The 14,726-nt window shown below is 43.2% G+C and overlaps 1 protein-coding gene across 1 annotated transcript in view; it reads left to right on the forward strand.

Annotated features, from left to right (window-relative positions):
- The window catches only part of COQ8A (coenzyme Q8A), a 53,863-nt gene that overhangs the window by 24,997 nt on the left and 14,140 nt on the right, over nt 1–14,726 (forward strand). Inside the window, exons 4-6 of the mRNA XM_082214841.1 lie at nt 356–422; nt 8,540–8,614; nt 14,487–14,609. Coding sequence (XP_082070967.1) covers nt 356–422; nt 8,540–8,614; nt 14,487–14,609 — 265 coding nt within the window. The remainder of the gene's footprint in view (nt 1–355; nt 423–8,539; nt 8,615–14,486; nt 14,610–14,726) is intronic.

Consider the following 14,726-nt stretch of genomic DNA (forward strand, 5'->3'; position numbering starts at 1 on the left):
TTCTAAATTCGTGGACGGTTCCACGCACCCCTTGCAAATCCTGCCTTCAAACAACAAAAAATCTTCTTTCTCCCAGCTTGTCTTCTGTGATGTCATCAGACATTGGTTGTCAGGCTCATTTATTTAGCTCTAAAAGTTAGAGGCATGGTAGCAACTAGGATCTGGATGTGATCACACAGGTTCATAAGTAATTACAGAACTAGTATTGTTGAACAAAATGGGACTTAGTTCTTTGTAGACATGTATAGGATTGTACTGCCAGCCAATTTTCTGCTGCCAAAGTCGAATTCTTGATGCATTTGCTAGGAAAATAGTTGTCCATATTAATGGTCCGTATTCTCCTAAATCCCTGCAGCTCAGTGAACGTGCCCGGGAGCGAAAGGTGCCAGTTACTCGAATTGGGAGACTCGCTAATTTTGGAGGTGAGTCTTTCTGAATTGTGGTGGTGAATAAGACTATGAATGTTGATGCTTCTGTATTCATCAGGAAGCTGGTACTTGAATAGAGAGACATGATGTCTTTTAAAGGAAATTGACAGGGATGCAGCAGGATAGAAACTTAAAACGATACAAAGAGATAGGAGTGTGACCAGGAGCTCTTGAATAGAGGCTTTAAATATGAATAAAAGTGTGTTAAGTACTTCAGGCATATGCACAGCCCATCTTCCCAGCCCATCAGCCAAGGTGGCTACCAGCAGTTGAAAACCCTCAGAGGAGTTAAAAATCCAAGGAGTATCCCCCCACAAAAACTCCCACTTCTTTCTTTGTATACAAACCTTTAAACAGTGTTATCCTGTGCATATCTGCTTGGAAGTAAGCCCTGTTGAGTTTAATGGGACTTCACTCCAAGGTAAGTGTGCGTAGCTTCCTTCAGTAGCAAGTTTATGCACATGGTCTTTGTTTTGCAAAAATGACTCGAAAGGTGTCAGTGATAGCATAAAATGATTCAAGAAACAAGTGGCTTTCAAATTGCAGCATCTGTGTTTTGTCTGTTGACTCTTAGCCCAGTCAGTATTACTCCAAATACTTGGGGCACACATTTTGTTTACAGAGAGATACTATTCCTTTTAAGATTTACGTTTAAAAGGGAGGATTTTACCAGGTGTGGGACCCCTGCCCTTCCCCATCACTATAACGCAACAGATAGAAAAGTTGAAGCTTGTGATATCCTGGCTCTTTAAAGGTACTTTTCTACATCTAGAACCAGACCAAGAACCCTCTCTGCACCTCTTTGAGCTCCCTGGAATCGCTAGCATCTTGAACCCTGTAGCATGATGAAAGGGTATCAGTTTCCCTCTGGTATATTTGGTGTAGCGAGTGTGTAGACAGCCAACATGCGTCCCTGCTGTTTTGTGACCTTCCCTATTTATAGCTAGAGTTGGCACCTCTCCTTAGTATTCATTTCTCCAAGATGAGATCTACTTCTATATGCCTTTTGAACGTTTCTGTCTATGTAGCAAAGTGTTAAGGAAACTGGCTTCTAGAAGGCAAGGTACCTCAGGCCTGTGCAGTATACAATTTTACTTGAAGCAGATTCAAAGCTAGGGAACAAAGCAAACATTTCCCTGAGTTAGTACAAGAAATAATGCTATGAATGCTTCCTCCCTCCCTTGTAAATAAGTTTTGTGCTTGCAAACACTTTAATCCACATTGTTTAGATTGGGACCTCCTGAATACTTCCTCTTCCTTGAATATGCTCACGAATGGGAATGTCTGCTGAGTTATTGTAGATATTTATGGTTCTGCTGTGGAACAATTGCAGATTGTAGCTGAAGGAGTCTTTTGGCAGCTTTAAAAGACAGATGTCATGGGCTGAATCTTATTTTGGCATCTCTATATCATCTATGGAAAGAACTCTTCAAGAATTCTCTGAGTTCAAGTGTTTTGTCACTTTTTTTTTTTTTGCAGGTGAGGAGTAGAAAGCTCTCTTCCGGGGCAGGGGTGGGGAATTAGATCCATCTGGTGGGTTAAACAGATAAATGATGTCAGTTGTATAGCAAGTGGGTGAAGATGGGCCAAAATGGTTTCACAGGCCAAATGGGGAGGCCTGACAGAGATGGGGAACTTTTTTGGCTCTGCACATCAGACTTACTATTGATATCAAGCTGTGTGCTACAAGTGTCTTCATGATCCTGTAGCAACAGCTTTCCCATTAGAATTTCCTCACACTCAAGCTTTAAATAGGAAATAAATGCTTCTGTGTTGAGTTGAGAAGGTTTAGCTTTCGGTTAACTTAAGTATATGCAGCAGATATTTTGAACTGTTGACTCCAAAATGTGTCAGGAATGCATAGGAGGGGGATGACCAGTGTCTGAAACTTGACAGGCCAGGCTTATGAATTGACTCAAACAATTCAGCAGGGGTGGTGGGAGTGCTGTAATCTGCTTCTAGCTTGGTGTGGGAACACAAAAGTCACTCTCTATACTTAAACTAGCTTGGTATCTTAGTCAGTTTCCTCTTTCTACTGTGAACAGCTGTCTTTAAAAGTAGCTTCTCCCAAAATAATTTTTCTCAGTGTTGAACTGGGCTGATTAAAAGTAGCACCAAGCTATGGTTTAGCAGTATATGAAAGAGGCTTTAAGGAATCTCTGGCTCAGTGGTTTCCACCTCCTCTGCCCTCATGTACAGTGTTTCCCTCCCTTCCTTGTATGAGGCAAACCATAGTTTTCTGTTTTGCATAAACCAGCAAACTCTGGCTTGCACTTGCCTTAGAATCCAGCATTTCGAAACTATAGTTTATTGACTTAGACAAAACAGAAAACCATGGGTTGCCTGCAGCCAAGGAAGGAAGGAGTAATTGTATACTACAGAAGGGGTGGAAGAAGTGTATAAGCCCAAGAGTTCTCCCTTAAAATACCAGTTTTTACAGCAGGCAAAGCTTTGCAGCTTTGTTTTGGCATCCTAGTCCTAAACAGGCTGATACATAAGTAAGTCGTATTAAGATCGGTGCTATTTGTCGGGCTCTGTGTGCATAGGTTATTCACTGAGCACAGAATGTGATCCTGGATGTAGGATTCACCAAACCTTCCTGAAAATATACCTTATCTTAAAAGTTCATATGGCCCTCCTTTCTCTGTTTCTGGTTTACTGGTCTCAGTAAAAACAAAAACTCTCCTCATCTGCTATTTAAATATAGCTGCAGTGCTTTATATATATATATATATAAGAGTTAAGATCAACTTGGTTTTGGAGAAGTGAAAGGAATTAAAAAAAATAATGTAAAGTCAGAAATTGCAGAGCACTGAGATCTCTTTTAAAAATCAGATTCAGGCCCACAGTAATTGCAGTTGCACTCACTCTCTGAAGGTGTAATGAGGTCCTTGAAGAGTGTGGTGAACACAGTAGTTCTTGACTTAGAAGTCTGGATCCTGATGATGCTGGCTGGTGCTTCTGCTTGGTGCTGGGTGTCTGGAGTTAATTCTGTTTTATTTAACATTTGCCACTGAATGTGTGGCGTCGTAAGCTGCCCTGTGATCTGATCTGGAGGAAGGGTGGGCTACAGAAAGCCTGGAAATCAATGTAATGTGAACATAGCCTCAAGAGTCCTTGCGCAGGCATCATGCTCCCTCGTCACGTAACCATTCTCCCATGCAAACTTTCCTCGTCTTCACTTTTCAACGTTGGTTGGGATGTAGTGTGCCTTCTGCATCAAGGCTGATGTAACTATGCAACTTTAACCAGGGTTCACAAACACTGGCTTAGCCCAATGGTCAAGGATGATGGGCTTTGTAGTCCAACAACATCCCGAGCCTGAAGATCACTGCAAGCTGGCATGGTCTTAAGCGGCTTAGAGCTTTGATGGCTAGAACCAGCACTTTAAATCGAGCCTGGACACAAATAGGAAGCTAATGACATTGATGTGGGAGAGCCCCATTGCATGAATTTGTTCACCTGCACCACCCTGCATGCCTAGTATGGACTCCAGCCTTTGTTCAATCAGGTTTCCCTTGAGTCTTGTTTCCTTCTAGCTGCTTTTGCTAAAATGCATGTCACATTGGGGCAGATGCATGCAAACCTGCATGCTGTGCAACATTTAGTTTTACTCGATACATAATCTGGCCTGTATCAGTGCATTTTGAATTATGGGTATTGAATTGATTTAATTTAATTATTAGCGCAGCAGGTAAGCAGCACTGGTTGTTGGGTGGACTTTGCATGTGCCTGCCTCCACAGCTGGCCACAGAGTTCAGAAGCATAGGAGCTCCTCCTCTTCAACTGTTAGAAGCCTGTGAACAGGGGAGGGCTTGTTTGTTCTTCTGAAGGGAAGCTATGTGTGTGGGGTGGGTGTGTTTATGCCTGCCAAGACCCTGTGGCGACTCTGTAACAACAGGATTTTATTACAGTGTGAACAAGGTTATTGGTTGCATAGTTATCACTTGATTTTTCTGCTAATCATAGGCTTGTTTGCCAAACCCTCCAAGGGCGTGCCTATCTTTCCAAACCAGCCTTCTGTTGTATTGCATTTCATATTTGTCCTTCACACTCCCTTGGTACTAATCTTCATGCATTGGTTGGACGGCAAATGAAAAATATATGGGCTGCTTTCAGTTTTAAGTTGGGAGGGACCACGAGGGTCATGTAGTCCAACCCCATGCAGTGCAGGAATTGGACTAGATGACCCTTTCAGTCCCTTCCAACTCTACAATTCTGTGAGTCTAAGAAGCTTTTTTTTTTTTTACACAAAAACAAAAAACTGTTGCTGTTGCATTTCCAGATTAGGCGGTTACTTTATGCACTGATTTTGCATAGCATTCCCCGTATTATCTTCCGATCAGTTGTGATGCATTTGGCATTGCAGGGGGTTGGACTAGATGACCCACAGGGTCCCTTCAAACTCTACAATTCTATGATTCTACAGTGAAGAAGTTGGTGAGGGGGCTTTAACATATGGTTACCAGATTTTTCTCAATGAATCCGGGGACACACTTTAATTTTTTTTATTTATTTATTTATTTATTTATTTATTTATTTATTTATTTATTTATTGAAGCTGCGTAGCAACAGGTAGTCAGTAGTGGGGATGGTGAGGCAAAACGTATATTGTATAAAGGTGCAAAGCCCTTCTTTCGCATGCTGTGAAACATAAATGCGCAGAGTAACAGGCTGGCTCCTGGCTGCTGAGGCTGCAGCTGCCATGTTTCCTGGGGACAGATTTGCAAATCTGGGGACTGACCCCGGGAACATCTGGTAACCCTATTTCAACACAGGGTGGCCAAGTAGCCAAGCTGGGTTTGTGCTGGTATAAATCAGCAGGTGGGAATGATCTGTTGTCGTGGTCCAACTGCACCACCCAAAAGAAAGGTTCCTATAATGGCATATAATTCCTTAAAAACAGGAAACCCCCCCAAGAAGTAGATTGAGAATCATGAATTGGAGCATGTGGTGCAAGAATTCAATTCTTATTTAGGTGACTGTCAGATGTACAAAAAACTCTGCAGGCTTGAAAATACCCCTACAATGTTCTACTGCTGTTTAAAAGAGCAGCAGCACCAGCCTGGCTTTACAATGCAGTCTGTTTGCAAACACTAAGGCAAATGCCTCCCTTGAAGGAGAATGGCCTTATCAAAATAAATTGATAATGTAAACAGTTCTAAAACAGTGAAGCAAGATATACCTCCTGGTTAATATTTTAAAAGCCAACCATTTGGAGTTGTTTATGACATACGCCTATCTTCGGCTGCTGTGGTTCTGGGGAGGGAGGTGAGTTTATGTGATAATTAAGGTGGAGCTGTGCAGTTCAAGGGAAAGTACATATTGTACACGTCTAAACATTATCCAGTGGGGAAGAAGAGGTGTTGAAGCTGGATAAGTCAAATCGAAGCCCATGTAAATGTCAAGTTCTTGGCTCATTTAAACTGCTGGCATAACTATAGGTTGTTTTGCATTATAGTTATATAATTACTTTCTTATTTAATAAAATATATCCCACTCTTCTATCAAAAGTTCCCAGTGTGGCATATAGCATAAGTTCTAATTAATAAAAAAGCAGGTACAGCCAGTTCTAAAAGCCGTAACAGAGTACCCAAAGCAAGAAGCACAAAGAGTAAAAGATGCTAGATATTGAAATCTGCAACAATAAAAAGGTTGTTGAAATAAACACGTCTTTCAATTGGGAGGGCATGCAACAATCATGGCACTGCCACAGAGATGGCCCTATATTTCATGCTCACTTGCTTAATTTTTTCTTGACATGACTCCAAGAACAAAGGCTTCTGGCATTGATCTTCATTTCATGATTGACCTGTATGGGAGCAACTCATCCTTAAGCCAGCATTCTTCAGTCTTGGGTCTCTAGATCAGTGGTTTTCACCCAGTGTGCTGTGGCCCCCCGGGGTGCCTTGAATGATGGTCAGGGGTGCCACGGGCAACCCTCTTTCCTCCCTTCCCTCCCTCCTCTGATGCCCTCTTGCATCTCTCCCTCCAAAAGGCTTGCATGGCTGTTTGTTGCAGCAGCCCTGGCTACAAGCTCCCCAGACAAATGGTGTCTCTGGAACTGGCCAGGGGGTGCTGGTTGCCAGAAGCTGGAGCGGCCTCGGAGTAAGCATGCAAGCAAGCAGGCCAGGGAGCCCAGCTAGTCAGCCAGCCAGCCAGTCTGCCAGCCCTTGCTGTTGGGAATGGACAGTGCAACCAGGTACCTGTCTTTGGGGTGGGGGCGGGGGGCAGCTCAGAGACCAGGGGCGGCAGCAGTGGCTGCCTGGAGGACTCCCAAGGAGAGGGGAGAGGAAAGGAGGCTGAGGAAACACTCCACAAGGGAGGGTGTTTGCAAAAAGGGTGAGAGGCTGCCAGGCAAGGGGTGACATAAATGGACTCCTGAGCCCCACAGGGGTGCTGCAGAAGGAACGTAGTTGGTCAAGGGAGCCGTGGACTCAAAAAAGTTGAAAACCTCTGCCCTAGATGATGATGGACTGCAGCCGCCATTGTTCTGAGACATCTTAGCCAATGGTCAAGGAAGATGGGACTTGTAGTCCAACAACACCTCAAGCCTGAAGATCACTGCCAGCTAACATGGTCTTAAGCTGTTAGGGCTTTGAAGGAAACTTATGACATGGATGTGAGAGAGCACCACTGAGTAAATTCAACGCAGGTAGAGAAGTAAGATTTATCTCTCTGCATCGCCCTGCAGGCCTAGTAAGGGCTCCAGTCTTTGTTCAGCTGGTCAGATTTGCCTTGAGTCTTCTACCAACTCCTTCATAAAATTCCAGCCTTTTCTTTCCTCCCACGGGGTGTGTGGATATACACATATATGTTAGTGGTAGCTCCTTGCTGATGTACTTGCAGATGAAGAGGTGGTTAGAAGATCTGCCAGCCTAGTTATGGAGATATGAATCCTGTAGCTTTGGGTTATTATGTCACTCTGAACTGCTACTCAAGTGAGGATTGCTGAAATATCTCCTAATTTCATTCGACACATCCGCACTCAAGGCAAGAATATAGAGATTCTCTTCAGATTTCACCTCTGCAGATTTCAAAATCTCATTCTCTAAGCAATTATGAGCTAGGTTGGATATGGAACAAACAGTTGGTATTTCATAGTTGTTGATGCTGAACAGAGCTTAGCTGGGTGTTCCCTGTGTTATTTTGTGCAAATATTGCATGCAGGTATGTGCGTGTCTGCATGTGTGGCAGAATGGTACTTATCTTCCACAGCCATCATGCCGAGGTGTTATTGCATTAATTGCACTTGCAAATTGAGGTTTTCCATTCCAGTTCCAGCCTGTGCAACTTTCCCTCCCCTGTCCTGCATTTGACTGCTCTAGATTCAAATCATCTTGTTACTAAATTATTTTTGGAGAGAACTTATCATGTAAGAACTTGAGTTGCCAGATCCTCCACCTAGATACCATTAAATGCTCCAAGGTATCAACACCAGGCCAAATATGCTGTTGGGGAGGTATAAGCTATGTCACTCACTCTTCTCCTCCAGTTGCCCTGGGGTCAAATTTGAGCCCTGCTGGCCACAGTAAGGTAAAGGGTAAAACAGATTGTGGAGGAAGGTCGAAGGGACTGATGAAATGTTGAGGATGCCAGATGAAGTGGGGTATCTTTTATTTCAGTTGTGGAAATAACAGTTGCATTAAACAAGCATGTGGGGATATTTAAAGGTCTAGGCACAGCCTCCAGGAGAGTTTACTGACCTCCCTCATTTTTGCTGTGTCAGATCAAAGACCCTGTGTGACTAGTACTAAACTTGACCTCATGGATGGACAACCTGCAGTCTCTACTACTGTCCCTGCTTGCCCCTTTAACTCTTGGTTTCTAAAGCCCTTTTCTCTGAACAGAAGATGTTTCCTTTGGACAGAGGTTTTGCTGCCCTGGGGAAAGTGGGCACAGCATGCCTCTGAAACTGAGCGGAGCGGTTCTGGATTCTTTCCCTTTGTGCTCTGTAGTCAAGTTTAAACCGTATTGAATAAAGAGCTACTTTGCCTCTGCTCATTAAGCCACAAAGATATGTAACCGCATACAGATGGCATTTTATCCCGCTGCCTTTGACTTTCTCTTGTCTCTCTCTCTCCCCCCCCTTTCCTTTTTGTCCATTAAAGGCTTAGCTGTTGGTCTTGGCATCGGAGCCTTGGCAGAGGTTGCGAAAAAGAGCCTTAGATCCGAAGAGCAGAATGGTGAGTGTTCCTTTGCTTACTGCTAATACAAGCATCCGGTCGTGTCCTTGTCCCCAAACACAATTTGCTCTACAAGTGCACAGAATCACAACTAAAGGAAGGGCAGCACAACACTATAGTCACTAGGGTAGTTACTAATAAAAGTATTACAGTGTTTTTGCATCCAGATTCCACTCTCCCCCTGAACCTACGCAGCAACCTTCAATTGTTTTCCTCTTTGAATAAATACTTCAAGGAGTAGTGGTGATTCAGTGCATTTAAGGAAAGCAAATCCCCTTCCTCCTGCCCCTAAAGCAGGACAGGAGAAAGCTAAACTGTGGAGAAGGGTGAGCTTGTCCACCCCTTCAAAGAGTCCTCCTCTCTACTGACCCTGATCAACACAGAAGCCCGCTGTCTATTTGCTCAGGAAAATGAATGACTTCATGGCTGCCTGTCCTGTTTTGCAGCAATCCTTGAACTTGAAGTTTGCCTTTCTGGTTCTATCCTTTCAGATGATTAAATAATAAGAATAATGGTTCCAGTCCTTGTTTTACCATAAATAGATCTCTTGTTTGTCTTGGCATTGGCTAACAACGTCACTGAAGTGAAGGTTATACAGAATATATCTGCGATAAGGAGTAAAGTGTTATTGCACAGCAACAGCAATGAAGTCATTTCTGTACTTGCATCTGATCTTGCCTGATGCAAGTTCACAAACTCAGGAGGGGTCAGCCAGGGCTGCGGAGAGAGGGCTGGACTTCCATCCTGCCCAAGGTGCTCATACCTCTTAAAACCAAAATGGATGCACTTGGATTAGTTTGGGAAGAGGAGGACTGTGCCAAATTTACATCTTGCTGCCTGCTACAATCTGCTCTGATTGTATATTTTATCTTTATGAATTCTGTTTTTATTGTGTTATGCGAGCTGGTCTTTGACCGTAATAAATTATCTATCTATCTACATCTTGCTGCCATAAGCCAGACCTTCTGCTCTTCCTTTGTGTTGTTATTGTTGTTAGGTAAAATGTTTCCCACCTTATTTCCCCACTCTTCAAAATATTATAAGAGAAAGCTGCCCAACGTTGGTGAATGGTCAAGGTGTAAGTCTGACAAATCTGATTCACTGGATGCCTGGTTATGGCTGGTATTTAATCAGGGATGTGTATATTTGGCTTCTCTTTCTTCCCCACCGGTTTGCTACATGTTAAAAATGTGCATCGGGAAAAGTAACCTGGGAGTAGTGGCCTTTAGTGCCATACCTAACTGTGACTCCACCAAGGGTCCATTTTCCCTCTGTAACAGGGCTATATTACTGAAAGATCAAGATCTCTGGTTGGCAGTGCAATTGGCCATGAAGCCAGCCTTGTGCTCAATAACATTGCAAGGGGCTGGCTTTCCACTGAGCATCTGACCCATTGACATATGTGAACACCGATCCTTCCTTATGTGTGCCCACCCCCAGCATAGGGAGGGGTGACTCTTAGCCTGATTTTATGCAGCCCTTCACCTAATTGCAAAAGCTCTCGGCGATATGCCCTTCGGCTTGGCAGATGGCAGAGAGAGAGAGGACTGTGTCTGCCCATTGCCAGTTTCAGCCCTGATAACTGAATGTTACGCCTGTAAGAACAGGATGCTGGACTATCTGGGTCATTGACCTGATCTAGCAGGCTATTCCTGTGCTTCTTACATTACCTGACAACTACACATGACTTGCTGTCTTCTCTGGTAGGCTCTCCAAGGTCTCAAGCAGAGATTTCTCTGTCTTAGCATTGGGGTCCTTATAACCTGAGCTGCTGGGGTTGAACATGAAAGTTTTGGGAAGGGGCATGGAAGTGGTGGAGCATCTGCTTTGCATGCAATCCCTGGCATCTCCAGGAGAGTCACTCCTGGCCAGCGTAGACAATACAGAACCAGAGAGAGCAATGGTCATGCAGCTTTCCTGTGTTTAGTATGTGAAGTGTGAGCTCTGTCACTAAACCCTCTTACCTTAGTCTTGCTCAATCTGTGATAACCTGTCCCTGCATAATGTTCCTCCCATAATTATAGTAGCATTTTCTTAGAGGTGCATATTATATTTGGAGAAACTGTTAGTTCCTTCCTGAGAGTGCAGATGGAATTTATCTGATCTCTCTTGATGCCCTAAACTTTAGCATCTCAGTTGCAACCTTTCCAGTATGTTGGCTCCTGTTTCCTGACAGCAAAGCTTTCACTGTTCCCATCAGACAGGTTCACAAATTCGTGTTACCCCATGCTGCTTGTGTAGTGTGTGAAAGTGTCTCAGTGCATATATACTCCCCTGAATGGGACTCCCTCCTGTTCACAGAGCAAAACTGGGGCATGTAGAACAAGAGTTTAAAGTCACCTGTGGTCGACCTTAAATCTCCTGCAGAAACGTCAGAATTTCTTGCAGAAATATCAGGCTGTACAATCGCAGAATCTGTGCACAGGTTCAAAATGTATATCCGAAAAAGCATGGTGGCAGATCACCCTGAATGGCTCTGAAGGCATTCCTTTGCAGCTCTCGTTCCTCTTATTGGAGAGAGCTTGTTCTTAAAGAAAGATTGTGTAACAGTTCTGTTTACATTTTTCTGTTTGCCAGAGGTACCTTGTATAATCGGGCACTCCCTGACCTGCATGCAAGATCAGCCATACTATGAAAGGGTGTAGAACTTGCTGTTGCTGGCAAAAACAGCAAGGTGAGGTGGGAGCAGCTATTTTTATGGGATTTGGTTTAAGGAGACATTGACCTATCAAGGGCTTTTTCTGTTAATTTGCTAGTGTGTTTAAGGAAGAAAAGTAGAAATGTGTGTGTAGTGGTCAAGCTCATGAGACTTTTTTCCTGACCACTTGTAGATTAGCAGTGGAGGAACCTGTAGTCCTCTCAGTTCTGTTGGACTCTGACTCCCATCATCCTCACCCAGCATGGCCTAGTGGTCATAGAAACTGGGAGTCCTACATGGAAGGCCACTGCTTCCCCAAATCTCTTGTTATAACTAAAAAGATGATTCTACATTCTACAGAGGGCAGGATTAGTATGGAAAGGATAGATCGCTGGTTTTAAAAGTGAGGTCTGGGTTCTTTCGTCAATTCTGCAGCTCTCAAGCAACCCCCCTCTTTCCAGGGAGAGGCTAGGAGGAAAGGGGTAAATAAAGGGTGAGGCGTGAAGGATACTGCCTGTTTGGCTGCCTGGAGTAGAAGACCAGAATGGGTGAATTTTAAATCGTGCTGCCTCTCATTCAGAGGATTACAGGGAAATCAGCCTTTAGAATCATTCTGGAAAGGAGATAAACATCAGTTGTTCACAGCTGGTGTGGAAAACAGGGGCAGTAAAGCAGGACAGGAGATTTAGGCTCAACACTCAGAAGACAACCTTTGTAATCCTATAACACGGTTTAGGCTGATACAAGGTAGGCTTTGCAAATGCTGTCCCGTGGACCTCTTCCAGTAAAGGTTGGAGAAGCATCAGAGAATGTTTTAGATATCTTAGACTGCAATGCTTAACACACCTAGTAGGTGTAGGATTTACACATTTTGGGTAACATTGCATGGAACAACTGTTAAGAATAGGGAGTGGGCACGAAAGGGATGGCTCATTTGGTAGCAGGTGCTCTCCAGCTAGTGAGTGCAAGTTTTGATCTGGCATTTGCTGTGTTCCTGAAGATGTCCTTCCACTTAATAGTAAAATCAATACGGAACATCAGGAAATGGCAATATCAATCAAAAATAATAGCAGTAAGTTCTGTAGGTTTCCTCTTTGAGTTTACCTCTGCGATTCCAGGTCATGTTTGTTTTTCTGATGAAGTCAAAAGATGTATCCTGTGGCTGCCTCTTGTCTCCACCTGCCCATCTTGTCATTCATTCCAAAAAGACTTTTCAAATGAAGCATCACGGCTCACTTTTTTGCTGTTGTTCTCTTCCGAAGAGGAGCAACAGTATGATTTTGTCGGTAGAGTTTGGCTGTTAAGAACTGCTGCTAAAATTATGGGGTAAAGGCCCCCACCTCACAATACCCAAATAACCCCTTTCAGAGAAGAGTTAAAGTGCCGTGAGCTTATTTTCCAAGGCAGGAGAGACCTTGGACCCACCAGCCAACTTGTCTTTGGCTGTTCCCATTCAAGCTATCCTGGAAAGAAAAAAAATAAGGTGTGCAAAAGTTCATGTCCATCGTGCATTCTGGATGAGATTCACTGTGTCTGTCAAGCAAGCCAAGTAAAAATAGCTCTGTTGGTCACTGCTAACCTTCAAAGCTGTACTTACGGCAGCAGAGGAAAAATTAGAGGTGATCCCAGATGGCTGTTGGGAAGGACAGTCCTTCCAGGGACGTGAAATGAAATCCAGTCTCTACATGCCCTCTTCTGTCAGGAGAGGAGAGTTGTGCTTCAAGGTCAGTAAACAGATTTGTAGCAGCAGTACCTGCTCAGAGCCTCCAATGAGTTACAGTATTTCAGGAACAAATAAGTTAGGAGTCCATGGCCCAGCAAATAGAAGTCCCTGCCCTGTGAAGCCTTCATGTTTTTGCTTCAAACTTCATTAAAAGGGTGGGGGTTCTTGGGATTATACTGTCTCAGGGAGATACTGTTCATGTATGCCACCACTCAGCAAGAATTCTTGTGGCGAGGAAGTGGAAAAACGAAACAATACCGACAATCACAGATTGGCAGATACTCATGTTAGAGTATTTACAACTAACAAAACTGACAAGAAGCGTTAAAGGAGTATTGAACCAGAAAATATTTGGAGAATGGAGAATATTTAAGGATTATATAAGATCATATTGTACCAACCACACCATATTAGCAGAACTTGAGTGATACTTGTAAACACAACAAATACTGTTTGTGGAGTAGACGGGAACAATATTAAAGAATATAAAACTGTGCGAAAAAAAGACAGTATAAACAGTACAATGAGAATGATTGGAAGAGTTATTTTGTCAGAAGTCTTTTTTATTTACGTGTTTATTTAAGTATTAATTAGGAAGATTAAGTTTTTTTATGCACGTAAATCTGCTTTTTCTTCTTTTTTTCTGTATTTTCTTTTCTTCTTAATTGTTTTTTCTTTAGTTTTGTTTTTGTAGTATGAGATTTTAAATTCTTTGTATATGTGTGTAATTTAAATTAATAAAGATTATTTAATTATTAACAAAAAAGATGCAGAAGGAGAATTGTTATTGTTGTTATTTATTAAATTTATCTTCCACCCTTCATCCTAGATCTCAGGGTGGTTCACAATATAAAAATACAATAGGAATACATAATAAAAATAAAGAAGAAAAACAACCCAATCGCAGGGACAATGATCGCAGGGACCTGATCGGTTTCTATGAGGAGAGACAGTCCTTTAGGTATTGCAGTCCTGAGCCATTTAAGGCTTTATAGGTTAAAAACAGCACTTTGAATTGGGCCCAGAACCTAATTGGTAGCCTGTGCAGTCAGACCAGGATTGGTGTAATATTCTCAAACTGTCTTGCCCTGGCCACCAAATTTTGTACTAGTTTCAAGTTTCCTAACTGTCTTCAGGGGCAGCCCTATGCACAAAGTGTGTGCGAATGTGTTCACTCATTAAGATTTCTTAGTGTCTGTGGCAAGTAACACCTCCCTGACAAAGGCTTCTCAGCTCGTCTTCTTGGCACCCTAGCTTTGCAGAGTCAGGGAGGTAAAAAGCATGAGAGAACATTTGGACAAAGCGTTTTGAGATGAATTGTAGTCCAAAACCTCTGGATGGCACCAGGTTGTCTGCTTTTACCTCCCTTATATCGAGGAAGGCTGCACAGTAATTGATACTTCTCTGCTACCTGAAAGGCGAAGAAAGCAAGGTCCTTTGGACCAAGTGGGTACAGTGCCAATAGTAGCACCCATGCAGCATTTTCCTTTATTTTTTTACCCTGTCCTCAGGCAAAAAGGCTGTTATGGATACCAGTCCCTTTATGTCGGAGGCCAATGCAGAGAGAATCGTGAGGACCCTCTGCAAGGTTCGAGGAGCAGCGCTGAAGCTGGGGCAGATGCTGAGCATCCAAGGTAAGAACGAACAGCATCTTGGTGCTCCTTGAATCCCCCCCCCCCTTTGATCTCTCATCTCTCGGGTGAATTTTTCATTCTCCCAACCATTTTTCCCTTTTGGAAGTTTCCTGACTC

Source organism: Podarcis vaucheri, assembly GCF_965113315.1.
Source record: "Podarcis vaucheri genome assembly, chromosome: 3".
NCBI classification, from domain to species: domain Eukaryota; kingdom Metazoa; phylum Chordata; class Lepidosauria; order Squamata; family Lacertidae; genus Podarcis; species Podarcis vaucheri.